This window comes from Artibeus jamaicensis, unplaced genomic scaffold (genome assembly GCF_021234435.1).
Source record: "Artibeus jamaicensis isolate MK-2021 breed Jamaican fruit bat unplaced genomic scaffold, CSHL_Jam_final contig_444, whole genome shotgun sequence".
Taxonomy (NCBI): Eukaryota; Metazoa; Chordata; class Mammalia; order Chiroptera; family Phyllostomidae; genus Artibeus; species Artibeus jamaicensis.
In genome coordinates, this window is record NW_026521831.1 from 6,170,809 (window position 1) to 6,190,800 (window position 19,992).

Sequence of the window (19,992 nt, forward strand, 5' to 3'; positions counted from 1 at the left end):
TGTGTTCCTAGATTAACTGCATAAGCTTTTATGAGGACTAGCCATCCGGTGGCACTCAGTAAGCGGTGCCTGATGTATTTACTGTCACGATCGTGCCCATGCACTTGCACACCGGCACTGAGACACTTGAGTGTGAACAGAAAGCGGCGTCTTTAATTTACCTGCCCATTCTGTCTCCCGCCATGTCCACTGGAAACGGGAGCACACGAGTGAAAGCTGTAGAATCTAATGCTGCATTGCGTCCCTGACCCGGAGGGTCTTTGCTTCCCTAAGGAGGAAAGCACCTTCCAGCCCTTGAGGAGAGGTGCACTTCAACTAATCAGTCTGGTTTCATCAGGGTCATTCCAGGAAGAGAAAGGAGAGCCCTCTGTCAAGTTTGCCCACGTGTCCAGTGGGGCGGACGGAGACACAGCCTCATCAGACGACTTCGACTGGCCCCGGTGAGTCAGCAGTCGGGTGACGCATGCCCTTAGTGAGAGTGTCCTTTCAGAATTAAATTATTGTAGTCTTCTGAACCACCATTCCGGCTATTAAATTTAAGCTAAAAATATCCAGCCCTGATGAGAGAACCCAGAGGAAGGTGGACAGATGAAGTAAAAAATACATATTGAGAACTGCTCTATGAAAGGTGTGCATTAGGTATTGTGAGAGATGGAAGCATAAGATGTGTTCTCTGGCCTCAAGTTTCCTAGTCAAAGTAGAGGGACCAAGGAATCGTGGGTCACTGTAAAAATAGTTCAAGGCTGTGGTGGGAGAGATGGCACAGGGCACCATCTGGTTAGTTGTCAAGTGCATTTTATAGTTAGTAATGCTTTGGAACAGTGTCTTTCAAATCTGGGAGCCTTTTCAAAATGCTGCCTCCTGGGCCCCACCGTAGGACTCTCGGAGAGAGCCTGGGCGTCAGTGCAGCGGGACAGTCACAGCAGGTGGCTCCGGCCTGCAGCAGACGGGGGGCACTGGGGGACTGCTGCCTCAGGGTGCCAGGCAGCAGTGCTGTTCGATAGGTGGCGTTAGCCCCATCGTGGGCTTGGGCTGTGTTTAGAAGGACGTAGTTTACTCGAAGTAACGATCCAGTATTATCCTGGAAACCAAGCACTGGAAACCTCAGAAAGTGACTTTTTGGGGACCATTTCCTGCCCACCCGCTTTTACCCCCGCTCATCAGACCCGTCACACTCCTCAGACAGATGTCGTCCATGAGGGACGCTGCGGGACTGTGGGGCGTGAGTTCTCGCTGTGAGAGATGGGTCTACTCCAATTACGTGATTTGGAAGCACAACCTACATTAGAGTATCTCTAAATTAGGAAATAGGTGAGACAGTTCATCTGTGTAGGAAAAAGAGCCACTGTAGCTGCCGCCCAGACGTCTGTCGTACTCGGGGTGGTCGTGCTGTCTCATGACAACGGGCTGACGTGGCGAAGGAGAGACGACACAGCCCTGTGCCGGCGACGAGCCAGCAGAGGACGGACACGGCCTCTTAGCGTTGAGAACCCTGAAGGGTTCGCTGTCGCGGCTCTGAAAACGTTCCCTGATCGGTCTCTCCTTCTCCATCCGTGCTCGTCTGTGACATGAGGTTTCCCAGGCACGTGTTCCATCGCGGCGGAGCAGACCGCGTGTGGAGGGGGCCTGGGCAGCAGGGCAGAAATGGAATTCTTAGGTAGAGCTTGCTGAAGGGTGATTTTTAAATGTGAAATTTAACATTAGCCCTGGCTGGTGTAACTCAGTGGATTCAGCACGGGCCTGCGAACCAGAGGATCGAGGTTCAATTCCCAGTCAGGGCACATGCCTGGGTTGCAGGCCAGTTCCCAGCAGGGGACGTACGAGAGACAACCACACATTGATATTTCTCTCCCTCTCTCGTTCCCTTCCCCTCTAAAGATAAATAAAAAAATAATAATCTTTGTATCTTCAAAAGATCAGATTTTCAATAAAATACTAATGCCTTTCTTTTGTTTACTTGTCTCATCAATTCCACACTTTTAAGTTGACACCACACCCGGAAGTGGGTAGATCAGATGTAAGCAGACTTGGCAGAGAAGCTGAATTCCCACCATCAATGACACCATCAGTGGTCTTTGCATTAATTTACATGAAAGTTAAAGTTTCTCAGTCGACACATAGATCTTGATCTTTAAAATTGCCCTTGCTCTCAGGATTGTGCTAAAAGTGAACCCGCCAGCCATGCATTCCATTCTGGAGAGAGTCGCAGCCGAGGAGGAGGAGGAGAGCGACGGCCACTACCAGGATGAGGAGGAAGGAGGCGCTCACTCCCTGAAGGACGTGTGCGACCTCCGGAGGCCTGCGCCCTCTCCCTTCTCTTCTCGAAGGGTCATGTTTGAGAACGAACAGGTACGATTCCCGTGCGTGCGGGCCACGGACAGTACCCCCAGCATGTGGCTATGGCTTTAAATCTTCTTAAATGAAAACAACTTCGTGTTCTGTTCGCACTAGGTTTCCAACTCCAAGGTTGAACAATAGGTCTGTTTTTTCCTTGGTTAAAAGTTACAAGTTACATGCTTGCTTATTTGCTACACACCAAGCCCTGTGCCTAGATTAAGAAGGTGCAACTACTATTTTAAACGTAAAATGGTTACGGGATGCATTTTTTTGTGTGTGTGCTAAACTGTTATGTTTTAGATGGTGATGCCAGGAGACCCTGTGGAAATGACGGAGTTCCAGGACAAAGCCATCAGCAATTCTCACTACGTGTTGGAGCTCACGCTGCCTGATGTCCACGTAACGCTGCCGAACAAAAGCTTTTATGAGAAGCTTTATAACAGGTGAGCTACACACCTGCAGTTGACTCTCTGGGACAGACCCTCCTGCTCAACTGCCTCATGCCTCCCTGTCTCCCCCTTTCTTTCTTTGCCTCAATATTCTCTCCCCATCCGTGCCCTCTGTGGGGTGTGGTGATAGAACTGTCCTGGTTACGGTGTGCAGAATGTCCTCACCAGCGTGTCCGGTAACTGCATTCTGCACGTGTGAGATGTTTACTCACTTTGCCCTCCGTCACCTCACTGCGGGTCCTGAGCACACACCTCTTCTCCGTGTGCAGTGACATGAAAGGACCAGGGCGCATTCCTGCAGTGTGGGCAAGTTCCTCTGACTTCGGTTCGCCTTCAGGAACTTCACACTGTACTTTCTGCTGAAGATTGACTTGGTCTCAGATAGAACTGGCCCGTTGTTATTCCTGGACTGGTGATAATAAGCCGGGTCTCCTCACCGACCACCAGTGACCAGGAATGTTGGTCTCAGAATTGGAAAATTGAGTTCCAGAAAGATCTGCTTAGTTCAGTTGTCTTGAAGATGAGATTCACAGGACAGTCCACTGACTGACTGTAGGAAGAAAACATCACGCTTCTACTTAACGTAAAAAAAAAACCTTAAAAAATTTCTATTTTATATTTGTTTCATAATGTATATAACTTGTAGATAATAGTTACGTGTAATTTATGAGTTGACACTAGGGCGCTTCCATAATTTTTTTTAACTGTTAGGGTTTACATATGATCTGAAGTTTGGCAACTACTGATCTCTAGACTGTTTTCCTTGTTTTGTACTTGAGGAGTGTCTACCAGGAGCCTGCAGGTGTGTGAGGCAAAGAAGACTGCACAGAACCAAATGGCTAGTTCAAGGTCGAGGGCAGAGGGCTTTGTCCATGTTTTGGTCTTTCTGTGGTGCTCGGTCTTTGGTTGCATTGGGAAATTAGACCAGTGACACACACCTTCAACATGCAGTTTACAAATATGTGTTTATATACCACTTATTCTTAAAATATAGGAAAAGGCCGGGTTTTCAGTATGAGTCACTGGTTGGAATTTTTGCATCATGTATACGTGAAAGGCTTTGTCTGCAGAGTTTAGATTCGGTTCTTTTAAAGTGGAGTAAAAAAGTCTCAAAGCGATTTGAGTGCCGAGTCCCAGGTTTTAGGATTTTTCCACCTCTGTCTGTATACTCAAAAGTTATCGGCTGGCACAACATGTAATTAAACTGTACTTACAGTAACGGGTAGAGCGGGGTGAGCAGTTTGGAGGCCGAACCCCGCTGACCCGTGGTGAATGTGCGGAACTAGAGCTCAGCTGGCGGGGCAGCTCTCAGCTGTGCTAGAGGTGGTCTCTGCTGGCAGTTGGTGGTGAGCGTGCGGGCGACAGCCACCAGTGCGGCAGGTGGGGCTGGTGATTGCTTACATCAGGCAGCTTGAGATCGTCCGTTCACCTGCAGAGCTGGTTCAGCCAGGGCTGCTCGAGAGCTTCTACTTCTCTGACTCGGCCCGCTCACACTCGGCCCCTAGAACGGTGCGAGTCCCACAGTGCCCTGTGCACTGCGGGTTACGTGAGCCATGCATCTGAGCTCGTCAGGGTGTGAACTCTTTGCCCCTTATTTGGTTTAGTATGTATTTGTAAATTTTAAAATTAGTATTATTTTGAAAGTGTTAAGCATTCTTAAACTTACAGAAAAGTTGCAAGTACAGCAAAAAAACCTTCTCCCCCCTGAGCCATTTGAAAGTAAGTTGCTGACCGAGTGCCCCTTCAGCTGTGAGCACTGGGGCACTGACCGCCCACACGGGCGTTTTCTGCAGGACCACAGTTCACCGGTCACAGCGAGGGCGTGGATCTTACACGTCACTACCATTCGTCCCCAGCGTCCACTCGGGTTCTCCATAATGTCCTTTTATGTGTATAATTAAAAAAATATCTGAGTAGGAGCTATAACCAACTCTATCTTTACTTTATACATGTAAAATACTGGTTTATTCCTTTAGTGCCTTGGCCGACTGGCTCCTTTTAAAAGACAGTCTCAGGTACATGAAAGTTTTCTTCAAGGTCCTTTAGAATAGAACACTAAAAAGAATTCTAATGGGCTTTTAAAAAATATTTTATTTATTTTTACACAGAGGGGAAGGGAAGGAGAAACAGAGGGAGAGAAACGTCAATGTGCAGTTGCCTCTCACACGCCCCCACTGGGGACCTGGCCTGCAACCCAGGCATGTGTCCTGACTGGGAATCGAACCAGTGACCATTTGGTTCACAGGCCAGCACTCAATCCACTGAGCTACACCAGCCAAGCCTAATTGGTTTTATTAAGTAGTTATTGAACTTTTGTTGTCTTTTAGGCTCATTGTCACAGAATCATGGTGATGTGTCCATAAATATCTTGTGTTTTCTTTCTGGACATTAAAAACTTCACCCAGGGTGTCATAGTGTTAAGGATACCAAGACTGTGCTTGGATGAAAGTATAAACAAGGAAAGGAGTAAAATCATGAGACTTTATTTACATACCATGAACTTGAGTTTTACTCTGAGTAATAGTTTCGCTTTAATCCATGAAGATAGGAGGACGGTTGTAGGAAATAAGGTAAAGAGCATGTCCTGAGAAAATTCATTTTTACATTATTTATATCGGAGTTTAGACTGCCATCTGGATTGAAACTCTTTTGTTTTAATAAAAATTCCCAAGAAGCCATGGGCCAAGTGAGCACCGCCCAGTTTTGGGGCTCTGCTCTGTTTGTCTGAGATGCGACGCGTCTCTGTCCTCTCTGCCTGGGGTCCTTCACCTGGAGAACCTTCCGAAGGCGTCCTTTCGGGTGGGGAGTGCCGTCTACTGTAAGTCCCAGTGCTCGGGCTTGGTTTGGACTCTTTAGGGCTTCGGCAGCTCAGGACGTGGCCCCGGGCGGCTCCTAGACACGTGGCCTCTCACAGGGAGGGCCGCACGTCATCACGGGGCGTCTCGCTGGGTGGTCACACCAGGCTTTACCGTGAGTCTGCGCCTGCGGCATCCTCCTGCACTTCCCTGCCTGCTCCGTGAGCGCCACTGCGCCGGGCGCAGACGGGGATGGCTGAGGGTGCAGTGCAGGAGGCAAGAAAATGCAGTGGTATCAGGGCATGGGTGCTGCGGTTTAGCTGTGTGCACGCAGGGGAGGTGCTGCGGGTCCCAGCCTATCAGAGGGCCCCAGAGGGGACACCGAAAAGGCTTTGTTTTCGTGAAAATGTAGACGGGTCAGGAGGGGAGGGTCAGGGCAGAAGGACCCCTGATTAGTGACAACTCATTCTTTAAGAAAGTAGGGCCTGGTAGTAGCCTAGCTTGACGCCTGTCACCACCCCACTAGTCACCAGTATTGACTTGGCTTCCTTGTTAGGTAGAGAGATTTCCTTTCTTGACCCTGGCCAGGTAGGTCAGTTGGTTAGAATGTCATCCCCATACGCCAAGGTCTCAGGTTCAACCCCCAGCCAGGGCACATACAAGAATCAACCGATGAATGCATCAACAAGCTTGGAACAGCAACTTGCTGTTTCTCTCTCTCAAAAATCATTAAAACATGGAAAAGGTTTCCTCTCTTCATTCCCTGTTCCGTATGCCTTCTTCACCTCACGCAGTCTTCCCAATGAACCTGCTTTTGGTGAAGAGGGAAAAAGCAGGTAACCCTCGAGAACCTGAGAAACACAGAAGTGCACTGGGAGCGGCCATGATCTGGGCTCTGGTCCCAGTTCTCCCAGCAATTAGCTGTGTGACCTTGGGCAGGTCACTTAACCTGTATGAGGCAGGCTCTTCAAGTGTCAAGTGGTGGTAAGGACTCTCCCTTGGCTGCCCCTCGGGATTGGGGGAAGGTCGAGCGAGATGCACAATCTACTACAGCCCACAGGCGCTCGTGTGTGGACGGTCTTCCTTTTGTTCTTGGGTTTTTTGAAGAATTTTTTCATTAACTTCCTTCAAGTACATTTAGATGTGTGTAATCTGATGCATATAATGTCATAGGTGACCCAGGTAAAAGCAGGCAGGTGTCTAACTAGGTGTCTACTTCTCCAGATTCCTGTCTCACTCCCTCCATTGTAGCCATATCAGTTATTTTTCCATTATATGAACATGATTGATATTTTTTAAAACAATCTAATTTCTATTTCACCATTTAGACAAGTTATTATTCATATGATTTCTTAAAAGGATTTTTTTTTGTCTGCCTTCAGTTCAACCAGGAATTAGGAGCTTATTTTTCAACTTTGTCTTTATAGGATCTTCAATGACCTGTTACTGTGGGAACCAACAGCTCCTTCACCAGTGGAGACTTTTGAAAATATTTCCTATGGTGTCGGGCTCTCAGTGGCCAGTCAGCTGATCAATACCTTCAACAAAGACAGCTTTAGTCCATTTAAATCTACAGTTCACTATGGTAATATATTTTATCTTTTTTTTTAAGATTCTAGTTATTTATTTTTAGACAGAGGGGAAGGGTAGGAGAAAGAGAAGGAGAGAAACAGCAGTGTGTGGTTGCCTCTCATGCGCCCCCTACTGGGGACCTAGCTAGAACCCAGACATGTGCCCTGACTGGGAATTGAACCAGCGACCCTTTGGTTCTCAGGCTGGCATTCAATCCACTGAGCCACACCAGCCAGGGTACTATGGTAATACATTTTAAATTTGTTCTGAAGTCACTGACTGGTTTATCAATAAAGTAGGAACCTTTTATTTGATGATGTTTTCCATTTATGTATTATAATATCTTTTAGTAATTTATATTTCCCCACTTGTATCTATATATTGAGAATATTATTATTAGTTATTATTATTAGTTATTATTAGTTAATTATGTTATTTTTATAGGGAAAACATATACATTGTCTGCAGTTCAGTGGTAAAATGAAAAAATAGAGCAAGTACGTTTTTATTGTTACACTAGACCCTAAAAATAACAGGTTGTAAAGTAAATGTTCTTGTGATAATGTTCAAGTTGCTCTCTTTTAACGTAAGCTGCGGGAACCACGTAACCTGACGTTTGTTTCTCATAGACGAGGAGAGCGGGTCTGAGGAGGAGACGCTGCAGTACTTCTCCACTCTGGATCCCAACTATCGATCCCGCAGGAAAAAAAAACTCGACTCTCAGAACAAACACTCGCAGAGTCTCCTCTCAGTCCTTCTGAGCATTAATCACGGATTAGTGGCAGTGTTTACGGACGTCAAGGTGAGGGTTTACAGCTCTGAAGTGATTTCTCCAGGGCGGATCTACCATGTGACACCCAGTGGCCAGGGAGTGTGGCGCTGGTTCAGGGACGGAGGAAGTCCCATTCTCTGAGGCCCCTCCTGGCGACAGACAGCACCTTCGGAACATTACCCTTCATTGCAGATCAAAAGATGCGCGTGACGTGCACCTTCTTGTGGAGAACGTGTGCCGGTTCTGCTCCTGCAGCGATCATGAGGAATTGCCCACTGTAACGGAGGGCGGAGGACGGGTGCATTTGGCAGAGAGGCCCCCTCGAATGACTCAGTTTGCAGCACCGCCGTGTGGGGGTGGCATCAGGAGCCAGACACGGGGCTGCCACCTGAGAGGTGCGGTCTTCTGTCTTCCGATAACGACGCCTGGGTTTTTTGTGGTTTTTCCGTTAGCAAGACAATGGAGACCTGTTGGAAGACAAGCACGGCGAATTCTGGTTGGAGTTCAACAGCGGGTCGTTGTTTTGTGTGACGAAGTACGAAGGCTTCGACGACAAGCACTACATCTGCCTTCACTCCAGCAGCTTCAGCCTGTACCACAAAGGTAGGGCGGGCATCGAGTGTGTGCGGGATGGGCGTTGCATGTGTGCAAATCGGGCATTGTGTGTGTGCGCTGTGTTTGCTTCTGTTCAGACGTGCGTAGGTTTGGTTTGATAAATTCTGTTGAGAATGGAGCTCTGATGTTAGCAGTTTTTCTGTGGGGGGTTCTGGTTCCACTGGCAAATTAATACTTACTGTGAGTTAGAAATTGACTATTCCTTTTTTGCAATGTGATATAATTCACCTCTCATATACCATTCACCCTCTAAAATATACATCTATTTCTGTAGTTTTTGGTGTTTCACAGAGTTGTGTAACCATGGTCACAGCCAACTTAGGAACGTTTTCATCACCCCCAAAAGAAGCTCTGCGCCCTGTAGGCGAACCCCCACCGAAGCCCCGCCACACCCCAGCCCTAAGAATCACTAAAGTGCTTCCCGTCTCTGTGGATTTTAGTATTCCTGATGTTTCCTTTGAATCGAATGATACAGTATATGGTCTTTTGCTACTGACATTGGGTATTCAGGGTTATTGAAATGTACTAGTATTTCATTCCTTTCTATTGCCAAATCATATTCCATTTTACGGACACACCATACCTCATTCTCTATGCATCGGTTGATGGGACTTTACATTCTTTATTCTCAAGCAACACTTCATTTTGAAAACGGGCACAGAATTTACCATTCTTGGAGCACATTTCCTGTGTTACCCCGTAGGTAGACACGAGGTACTTGCACATTCTCAGTGTTTACCAGATTCTCCTATTTAAATTGAAGTTGGGTGCTGCCAGTCACACCACCGTCAGCAGAGAGGGTTGGATTGTTCTCGCTCATGTTGCCTCCAGACTCATGCTGTGTTCAGTGGAGGCACCTGGGTTTTTGTCTTCAGTTGTAGACGTCCATGAACTAATTTCAAGTAATCACTTTGGTATGTTTTCGCCGCAATGTGGACGTAGGCATGGTGGACGGAGTGGTTCTTCCCACGGAAGCGCGCCTGCCCGGACCCACCCGCCCGCACTGGCTGGAGCCTACTATTTATGCCTCCGAAGAAAATGGTCTCAGTAGAGCTTCTTCAGACGGCGCTGGAGGAGACACTGCGAACATGCTGTCTGTCGCCGTGAAAATACTGTCTGACAAATCCGAGTCCAATACGAAGGTCTGCGCTTCAAACTTCGGTGCCGTCCAATGCTTGCTGTCAGTCGGATGACCGGCCGACACAAGCGTGTTTCTCGGTGGGGAAACTCCGGGGTGTGCGGGTGGTGAGCCAGAGCCTTTGTGTCGCCCGCACAGGAGTTCCTCGTGGCCGTGGGGCTGAGAGGCGCCACCCTGCAGCACCGGGTGCTCCCTTCTGGGCTGAGCTGGCACGAGCAGGTAAGAGCGCGTCCGATTGTCCATCCTTCTAACTGGACGTTGACCCGGCCGCGTGGAGAAGCCCACAGGTCCTGAGCGTTTAGCTCAGTGCGTCACCGTGAAGTGAACGTGTCCCTATAAGCACCTCTCGGGCTCGGACGTAGAGTGCCGTCAGCACTCCAGAATGCGATCGGTGTTTCCACCTGGAAGTCCGGGCCCTGCACGTTTCACAGACAGTTGTCCTGGAAGCCAGGAAAGGGCAGGGTTCGGTGTCGCAGGCCCAGTGGAGAGCCTGGCCTGGTGGGACAGTGCACAGTGCGCTGACGTGCGCCGTGGGCGGCAATTCCAGAGCGGCTCTCCAGCCACGGGGTCGAGGCATCTATGAGGATTTGTGTAGCTAATTTCCAGTGTAAGAGTGATATATGGTGAGTGAAGCACGGTTGATTATTGCAGAGGAACCTGGATAAGAAGTCAGCTCCTCTTTATATGAGAATGAAGACCAGTGCACTGATGATTCCTGTTCATTTGTCTCAGAAAAGAACTTTTTGTCACTAGGAAAAGAATTATTTTAAACTTGGGTGCTCCCGGAAGGCTTTTTTCATAAAAGCATGTAGGAAACAGGAGGTACTCTGCGTTCCGCCTGCCTGCCTGCCTGTCTGTAGAAGCGTGAGGACAGGTTCCTTGTATCTACGTCTGGGAGGGGGGAAGGGAATGGTTAGTGCGAACACTGACCTGGCGGGAGGGGGAGGCGTGGCCTCGCCTGCTTGTTCATTAGATTAGAGATGTGTCCGGGCAGGTGCGGGGAGAGGGGCTGGTTCGAGGGCTAAGCTCGGTGTAAATCGAGGACAAAGAACTTCTCCCAACAGTGGATTATTTAGAAAGCCTGATGGACAATTCTAAGCAATCTTTAGAAATATTTGTTTCTTTCAAGAGTTGTTTCAAGGAATTGACTGTGTGTTATACATACTTTGTTAGTTTCATAAACTTGGATTTTTCTAAGGTTCCTGTAGCAGTGCGGTTGTTGGATGGGCCTTTTTATTTCAAATCCTAGTTTTGTAAATACTTGTGGAAATGAATTTCTTCAAAGTATTTTTTCCTTTCAGCATTATGATTTTCCAGTAAATGGTTGCTTTGTTTGTGAGCTATTTTGTTTTACATTGGTATTAGTGGTACCATATCAAAACTTTTTTTTCTTCTAAAGCAGGGCATTTTATATTTTTGATTATAGATTTTATACTTCTTGAATATTGCTGATGAACCCGTTCTAGGATATAACCCTCCGACTTCATTTACAACTTTCCACGTTCATCTCTGGAGCTGCGCGCTTGATTACAGGTTAGTCCGCAAATGGCACAAAATAAAATTGTACTATTTAAAGTACGTACTCGGTTGTAAAGAGAACACGTAATTCGGTCGAGGACTCGAAGTGCTCTTCGAAAAGGACTGACGTTCCGACCTTTCCCTTCGGCATCAGGCCTCTCTACCTGCCCATCCGGTCCCTCCTCACCGTGGAGACATTCAGCGTTTCAAGCAGTGTGGCCTTGGACAGGGCGTCCTCCACTCTCAGGTACCCGCGGCAGACGCGCCGGCACTGACGCAGCTGCCGGGCACCCTGCCCCTCTCGTCTGCACCCTGCCCTGAAATTCCCAGCCGTTGGTTCACGTCAGCGCGCTTTTGCTAACAGTCGTGAGCCTTTCTTCCGGTCTTTAGTTTTTCTTTCAAAGATGGTTCGACGCATCTCTTCTTTTCATTACTGCATTTCATTTTGAGGGAGGAACTAATTCTTGAGGTTGTTTGTTTATTTAAGAAAAATAGATTAACTTCCCATAACACCTGGTACCCTTTATTTTCATAATTAAAACCTTCTGAATTTGGGCATCTATGGAAAAGATGCTGAAAATGTAGCATTAATTTGAGCAGGTGATTCAACCTCATTCTTTACACCACTGAAATATTCCTGGAACTCATCAGCAGTGAGTTTTAAAGAAATGCTGTGTGACATTTATGTTAGAAGCTGCATGTGACTTTGATAATATGTCAGAAAGAATGGTACAACTTAGTATATAGTGACCAAGTGGCATATAGTTGAGGTTGGTTGTTTAGATGTTTTTTTTTTCCCTCAGGATAATCTTGGATGAAGCTGCGTTGCATCTGTCTGACAAGTGTAATACCGTCACTGTTAATTTGAATAGAGGTGAGAGCTCAAAACACATCACTGGGCATAGATGAATGCTTTTTAATTGTTTTTGTGTGAGTGTCGTAAAGCACTTAACTCTGGAATAATGCCAGTGAACTAAGGATTTCATTAAATATTAGTGTGAAGTTATAATGACCTTAAGTGCATCAAATTATATATTCTATTTAATATATGACACATTTTGTTTCTAAGGAAATAAAATTTTTTGTAGGATTTTTGTAGGAGGAAAACATATTTATGTTGCATTTATAAATATTTGTAGCATTGCCTGCCATGAAGTGTAAAGAGATTATACATTTTTAAGAAAGATTTTATTTATTTTCAGACAGAGGAGAGGGAGGGACAAAGAGGGAGAGAAATATTGATTCGATAGAGATACATCAATCAGTTGCCTCTTGCATATCCCCCCATGGGGACCCAGCCTGCAACCCAGGCATGTGCCCTGACTGGGAATCGAACCATCAACCTTTTGGTTCGCAGGCTGGCACTCAATCCACTGAACCACACCAGCCAGGGCAAAGAGATGCTAGTTTTATTAAGTGTTGGGTAGGCATTTTTGGAAAGCTGTACTCAGACATTCTATTGATTACTTTTTAAAATTTTAGACTATGTCCGGGTGATGGACATGGGGCTCCTGGAATTAACCATAACTGCAGTGAAGTCTGACTGTGGCGGAGAGCAGGTGCGTTATTAAACTAAATGGAAGTTTTTAGTTGTCTAATTTTTATTGGAGAGACTAAAAATGTATTGACTTTAGAACAATTTTTCCGCTCACCTAACCTCGTTCAAAAGTAGATATTTTAAAGTGAAGATTGAGTTGTGAACACGCATTTCCTATGACAGAGCAGTCACAGGATACCGTGTGTAATGTAAATGGGTGAAAAGAGGAAACTGCCGTCTCCTGTCTGGAAAACACTGCGCCCTGTGTCCCCGTGTTGTGTGCAGACGGACTCGCGCTTCGAGCTGCACTGTTCCAGCGACGTGGTCCACGTCAGAACCTGCTCCGACTCCTGCGCCGCGCTCATGAACCTCATTCAGTACATGGCCAGCTACGGGGACCTGCACGCGGCCCACAGGGTGGAGGTGAAGCCGGGAGCCCCACAGAGAAAGCCCACGGTACGGCGGGCAGCGCCGATCGTTAGCACCACCCACCCCTGCCCCAGGCCAGCCACGTACATCAGCAAGGTCTCCAGGCAGCCGTAAGGTGGAAAAGAAACGGAAATGTCACCCGTCTGTGCCTTACCTTCGGGTGATTGCACGGGCCCGTGTGGGAACCATTCTGCTGTTGATATCCTTTGTCTCAGAACGTTAATCTCCTCAACCAACATAGTAGTTGTTTTTAGACTTAAGTTATTTTCATCTGTCCTGAGGAAAGAAAACATTTGTCATGTAGGAGCTCGTTATATGCAAGTTGTGTGTAAAAACCTGTGAGAAGACAGATGGCAGGTGTTATTGGTATTATTACCAGAAGACTGGTTCGTATCATTGTACTTTCCGTTTTTGTTATCCGTGAAAGTATCCAGTTTTCAGTTACTTCCTGGGATTTCCTTTAACCCAGTGCGGTACAGAGGTTCACGGGGATGGCCTGTTTACAGATGAATAAGCTAAAACCTGAGAATTTACGTGATTTCCCACAATTAGTAGCAGAAATGGCAACAAAACCCAGATGTTTTGATTCCTGGTGCAGTGGTTTCTTAGGCCCCCAAGTGCCACCTCCCTGCCCTCTCTTACGTCCAGATCAAACCACGTCCAGTTTGCTTTTTGCATTTTATCGTCTCTGAGCGAGTTTTCATTCTCCATCAGGCCTCTTCTGTGTGCAGACCGAGCAGGGCCTGTGGGGTGGGGGGCACCCCCATGGGGGCCTCGCCGTGTTGTTCGGGGCCGTCTGACCCTCAGTCGGAGCCATGTGTCTGCTCCCGGTCTTACTGCTGCTCTGCTCGTGTTCTCCAGTTCATTGAAAGTTATTTTAAGTTATTCTTTTCAAATTGGAGCTTTCCATTTTATTATTTTTATTTTGCTTGTTTTTTACTTTTTTATTGAATCCATTGGGGTGACATTGGTTAATAGAATTACATAGGTTTCAGGTGTACAATTAATACATCACCTGTATGTTGTGTGTTCACCACCCAAAGGCAGGTCTCCTTCCATCACGATTTTTCCCCCGTCTACCCTCTGCTACCTCCCCCACCCCCTTTCTCTCTGGTCATGGAGATCTTTCCATTTAAGGGTCATGCGTACATTTAAAAAACGTGGTGTGGATTTAATGAATCCACAGTTCACTGACCGAAAGGGTTAAGCATCAGGGCTGGAACTAAACCCTGTGAAGTACCACGTGGTAGATTTTCCCTCCTTTGTGCCCCCACTGCGCTGAGGTATCTTTCATCCCAAGCGATGAGGCCATGAGCTCCAGTAACTTGGTCTTGAAGGCCTGGAAGTCCTTGTTTGAGGGCTTCCTCAAACAAGGTCAGACTCTACGGAGCGAGCTCCTTCCTCCCCCAGCTTCAGGCCCTTCTCCCACCTTCTCTCTCTCCTGATGCATTGCCTCTTCACGACCCCGGTTCCCTGGGCTGGTTTGGAGGCGATGGCATGACCTCTATGAGCCGGTAGTTGTGAGGGTGCAGATGGTACTAAAACTCACGGTGCAAATGTCACAGCTACCGGGCAGAAGATAGAAAGTGAGTGTGCGCCCGTGTCTGGTGCTTTTGTGAAGCGGAGTGTGTGTCGGGGATGACATCACCTGGGCTGGTTGGCTTCTTAGGGCAGTCGCGGCCCTTTTTCATTAGCCTTTCTGGCTGCAGGTAGACCCCGGTGGCCCGCCGCCTTCCCGGGGCCCGGTGCTCCCTGAGGCCGACCAGCAGATGCTGCGAGACTTGATGAGCGACGCGATGGAGGAGGCTGATGCGCACCAGGCCAGCCACGCCACCGCGAAGCCGCAGCCCAACGGTAAGGCTGCGGGTGCGGTCGAGGCGCCCGTGACTCCTGTTCTTCCACACTCTTCAGTAGGTGGCTTGTTAGAGGAGAAACAAGCCTGGGTTTTGGCGGGTACTCACTAGTCAATCAGCTTGTGATTACTGAGTGTCTATAGGTGAGTAGCACAGACCGGGGTGTTGCAGGCTTGCAGATTAAGTGGGAGACAAAACCTGTGTTTTCTGGTATCTTATCAAAACAAATGCTCTGGGTGGCGTGGAGTCTGGAGGAGATCCATCAGCAGCTGTTGCCCCGCCCTCCATATGCCCTTGCCTTGTGGCCCAGGAGGTTTCTTCCAGAGCTGTACCCACAAGCCAGAACTGTCAGCGAACAAATCCAGTGCACACGGGCCAGCTGCTGCCAAAGTCCTGAGCTTCTCTAACGCCAGATAGCCGAGAGGAGACCGTCCTTTACCCTTTTTGTAGAGAACTTCAAACTTCTTTTTAGTCTTTGCATTCATAGGCAGAGGATAATTGTGAGAAAAAAGGGGATTTTGCAGGTGGAAGCACTCAACGCACTGTGGCTCTGGCGCACGGTGACGCGCGTCCTCGATGTTTTTGCTGGTGTCTCCGAGCACGCCGAGGCTGAGCACTGCGCCTTTTCCCAGGAGTTCTGGACGAGAAGTCGCACACTCAGGAGCCGTGCTGTTCCGACCTCTTCCTGTTCCCGGACGAGAGTGGGAACGCGTCCCAGGAGCCCGGCCCCACATACGCCTCGTTCACCCACCGCTTGATCAGTGACGCCATGACAGGTGTGCCCGCCGAAAGTGACGACTTCTGCATTCTCTTTGCACCGAGAGCAGCCATTCAGGTAACACACCGGTGACGTCACTGAGGCCTCAGGATAGCATCGCAGATTGAGTTGACCAGAGGCCTAAAAATTTCTTCAGATTTTGATTCTTCACAGTTCAGAAATACTTTGTGGTTCACTATCAATGCTTTGTAAGCATTTGTTACGCGTTCCTGTTGTTAGGAGAGATCTCTCAGACTCAGAGAAGAGTGCTCTGTGCTCGTAAAAGCTCCTTGGTGGGTGGTCGGGCTGTGAGGGTCGTGGGCTGTGAGGTAGCTCTGAAGGGTGGGGAGTTTCATGGTGGGAAGGGGCACTGCACAGACTTGCTGGTCCCAGGACTGGGGAAGCTCGGGCGCGGCTTGGGAGAAGGCTGAGGGCTGATGGATTCACTCAGTCTCCACTTCAGAGTCGTGCTCATGTTTCAAAGTGTGGTCTGCTTTGGATACATCACTAACCCAAGGGGTTCGGTGCTAGAACCGAACCCCATTCAAAGTGAAACACCATTTAGTGAGCATGCGTTTTAAACTGTCTAGTGGTAACTTAGTAGGTGAGTGTGTTTCTGTGACTAAGCTGTGGGGAATGGAAAGAATAAAGGCTGCCAAGTTCAGGACGAACTCATTGTCAGGGGCACAGTAGTTTGGTCAGGATGTTGAAGAATGGGAATGCAGGGTCGACTTTGAATTAAAGAACTGTGCAGACACACACGTACACACACTTCGACAAACACTAAATGCGCCTTTTTATTGTCAGTCATATAGTAAAAGTCAGATTCCAGATTAGAGAAAATTCGCATAGAGTACTTTGCGTGGAACGGAGTCTCCTTTATGGTCGATAACACAGAACATCTTCTGTGATTGTAAACGTCAGCACTCACTTTCCCATTTCACACACTGAAACTACTGGAGAGGGTGCAGAATCAAGACGTCTCGGTGAGACAGGCAGCACGACCAGTGGTTTTCCCTGAGACAAGGCAGCGGTGTTACCCATTCCTTTCTTTTAGGAGAAGGAGGAGGAGCCCGAGGTGAAAATAATGGTGGATGACACCATTGTGATAAGAGATAATTACTTCAGCCTGCCCGTCAAGAAGACGGACACGGGCAGGGCCCCCGTGCGCTTCCCCCCGCCCGTGGTTCGCTACGTCGTTAAAGAGGTCTCCCTTGTTTGGCATCTCTATGGGGGGAAGGACTTTGGAACTGCCCCTCCTACTTCTCCCGCTAAAAGTTACATGTAAGTTAAATTAATTTCTACGCAAGTTTATCTGGCAGGACAGCGTATTCTTTTTGTAGAAAGATACGTAGCATTTCTCATTTTAAGAATTATTTAAAAAGTAGTATTAAAAAGCTGTAATTTAAGTGTTACTCTTTAAACGTTAGAGTTTTCTGCTGCGTAGACTTGTCTGAAGTGTTTGCATTTTTAGTAAAATGTGGTGACTTAAGTGATCTCCATCCTGCAAAATTTTTCGGGTACCTCTGTGTGCCAAAGCCTGAGTAAGAGGCACAGTCCCTACAGTGGATGTGCTCAGACACTGCCCTGGGTTCGACAGGGAGAGACGGGTGTGTGCAGATGAGGGCGGGACGTGAGTGCGTTGGAGACAGGGGCCGTGGCCACCCCGGAATCTCCGGCGTCCCATCGGGTGCCACGTGGGGTCCGTGCTGCCGGAGTCCTTGGTGCGCGGGGGTGGCACTCCGTGGAGGTAGAAGAGAACTGGGTGGCGAACTGGGGAGCAGGCTGGCATTCTCCCCGGGGGGCGGGCTGCAGAAAGGGCTTCACAAGGTGGCAACCTTTGGCATGACTGTGTAGTGGCTTTTTCTATCAAAAAGTAATTTTTTGAACACTGAGTGTTGACTGTGATTCTTTCACGTACTCACTGGGATTTCTGGGACTTGCACTCTGACTGTCGGGTTTCTGAAGTGACGAGGAACAGAGTCTCCTGTCCAGGTCTGTCCTGATACAGGAACCCCGACATTGCAGTTAGGGTTTACTTGGCGTAGCAAGCTGACGATGGCCTTGGTGAGGTCGGTAATGCAAGTCACGCTCTCGGTGTGTCCCAGTATGAAAGCCAGTTTCGCTGTGTAGTCACTCAGTCTGTGTGCTCGGGCAGCTCTGGGCTCATCCTCTTTTCTCATCTTGCTGTTTTTCCTGAGGTCGGTCATGGCCTCTCTTTGAACATTCCCTTAACCAGAGGTGTTTTTTCCCATTCTAGCAGCCCCCACAGCTCCCCCTCGCACACACCCACAAGACATGGACGCAATACGGCGTGTGGGGGAAAAGGAAGAAACCATGACTTTTTGATGGAAATACAGTTAAGCAAGGTAAGATGATGGCATTTGGGAAGGAAAACCCCACTGGAAGCGGAGCCTCGTGAGGGCTCACCAAGTGAGCCACCCTGCCCCCCACAGGCAGGCACCAGAGCCCCCCCCGAGGGCTTGTCCCGGTGCAGGTTCCTGGGCCCTGGAGTTTCTGATTTGGTAGGTCAGAGGCAGGGCCCATGGACAGGCATTTTTAACGCCTTCGCGGGTGAGTCCGACACTGCTTCTCGCAGGCTGCACTTGGGGACCGCTGCCTGGAGCACCTTCCTGGGAGGGCCTCCTGTTGGGCAATGGCCTGGCGGGTCATTTGTGAGTGACTAGGGGCCAACAGGGTTGGGCCCCCAGTGACACCGTTTGCATTTAATTCTGCTACTTGTCTGGGACGGTCTGAGGGTCCTCTGTTAGGGTGCTTAACTTGGAATATTATAGTGAAGTCAGCTCCGTCTGTTTAAGGGTGTCCTTGCTTTGGAGCCTGAACCCCGCTTTCATTGATTCATTTTCAGCCGTTTCATAGATGTGCAAGATGATCATTTTATGTCTCATTCCTTTGGAGGGCTTTGCTTGAAAAGGGTAGGGATTTTACCAAGGTCAGATAAGAAATGTCAGCTGAGCTGACCCTGGGGTAGGGGGTGCACACAGATCTGTAAGGAAGTGAGCAGATGAAGGAATGTAACGTTCTCTGAAGGAGGGTTGGAAAGCTGAGAATGCAGAGACTGGGATGAGTGATGCTCAGCCTTGCAGAGAGAAAAACCCCGTTGAATTAAAATGTCGAGACGGCCCTGTGCCCCTCCCCTGTCTCTGCAGGTGAAGTTCCAGCATGAGGTCTACCCGCCCTGCAGGCCGGAGGGCGGCCCCAGCCTGCCGGAGCACCCGGTCTCCCGCCAGGTGTTCATCGTGCAGGACCTGGAGATCCGGGACCGCCTGGCCGCCTCGCAGATGAATAAGTTCCTGTACCTGTACTGCAGTAAGGAAATGCCTCGGAAAGCTCATTCCAATATGGTGAGGTTGTGTTTTCCGTTACGCGAGTTTTAGAGAAGGGTTTTGTTATATCTGACTGCATGAGATTTAGATTGGGGAGAATTACTGGATAATTTTTCTCAATTTAATATGAAAACCCCTTTTAAATATGCTGCTGAAAGTTTTAGGGCTTAAACATTACTTTGCTTGTCGCTTCTGGGGTTAAAATTGCATCCTACCTAAGGATGACGTGAACTCCAGAGAGATGTGCACCAAACATGTAGTGTTGCTGGAAGGGTTCGGATCGCTGATAGTCCAGCTCTTTGGTAGGATAGACGTGACCAGCCGAGGGCTGCCGTGTCTGCAGCACAGTCTGTGGGTCAGCCTCAGGGGCTCCGTGGGCCACCCAGAGACCGCGCCTGCCTTACACGCCTCCCCCCACCCCAAGAGAGTCCGTAGCTTTCCGCAGGTTCCCGAGGGAATGTGTGACCCAGAAAACTTGCATGTAGGTTTTTAAGGAGGGAGGGTAGACAAGTCCACTTTTTATTCTAACATAGGGAATGGAAATGTAACATTCGTCTCTCTTTTTGAAATGAGAACAGAGTCATCATTGAGGAAAAACGTCCTTCCCTTTTGTGTCTCGGCAGCTGACGGTGAAGGCGTTGCACGTGCGCCCGGAGTCGGGCCGCTCGCCGCAGGAATGCTGTCTGAGGGTGTCGCTCATGCCGCTGCGCCTCAACATCGACCAGGTTCGTGGCTAGCAGGAGGCACCGGCCCCACGTTCCGGATGACAGGCTTCATTCAGTAGTGTTAAATGCTTACTTAACTTTTGTGGAAGTTGCTCTGTTAGCACAGACCGCTGCTGGTGGGGAACAGGGCTAGTTCTCGGGGCTCTTG

The 19,992-nt window shown here is 48.6% G+C and overlaps 1 protein-coding gene across 1 annotated transcript in view; it reads left to right on the forward strand.

Moving 5' to 3' along the window:
* The window catches only part of ATG2B (autophagy related 2B), a 67,853-nt gene that overhangs the window by 28,070 nt on the left and 19,791 nt on the right, over positions 1-19,992 (forward strand). Inside the window, exons 16-34 of the mRNA XM_037130287.2 lie at positions 338-440; positions 2,154-2,349; positions 2,638-2,780; positions 7,009-7,166; positions 7,783-7,955; positions 8,378-8,528; positions 9,483-9,682; positions 9,817-9,897; positions 11,105-11,211; positions 11,351-11,443; positions 12,000-12,070; positions 12,679-12,755; positions 13,019-13,189; positions 14,872-15,016; positions 15,648-15,850; positions 16,830-17,056; positions 18,033-18,141; positions 18,943-19,137; positions 19,743-19,844. Coding sequence (XP_036986182.2) covers positions 338-440; positions 2,154-2,349; positions 2,638-2,780; positions 7,009-7,166; positions 7,783-7,955; positions 8,378-8,528; positions 9,483-9,682; positions 9,817-9,897; positions 11,105-11,211; positions 11,351-11,443; positions 12,000-12,070; positions 12,679-12,755; positions 13,019-13,189; positions 14,872-15,016; positions 15,648-15,850; positions 16,830-17,056; positions 18,033-18,141; positions 18,943-19,137; positions 19,743-19,844 — 2,705 coding nt within the window. The remainder of the gene's footprint in view (positions 1-337; positions 441-2,153; positions 2,350-2,637; positions 2,781-7,008; positions 7,167-7,782; positions 7,956-8,377; positions 8,529-9,482; positions 9,683-9,816; positions 9,898-11,104; positions 11,212-11,350; positions 11,444-11,999; positions 12,071-12,678; positions 12,756-13,018; positions 13,190-14,871; positions 15,017-15,647; positions 15,851-16,829; positions 17,057-18,032; positions 18,142-18,942; positions 19,138-19,742; positions 19,845-19,992) is intronic.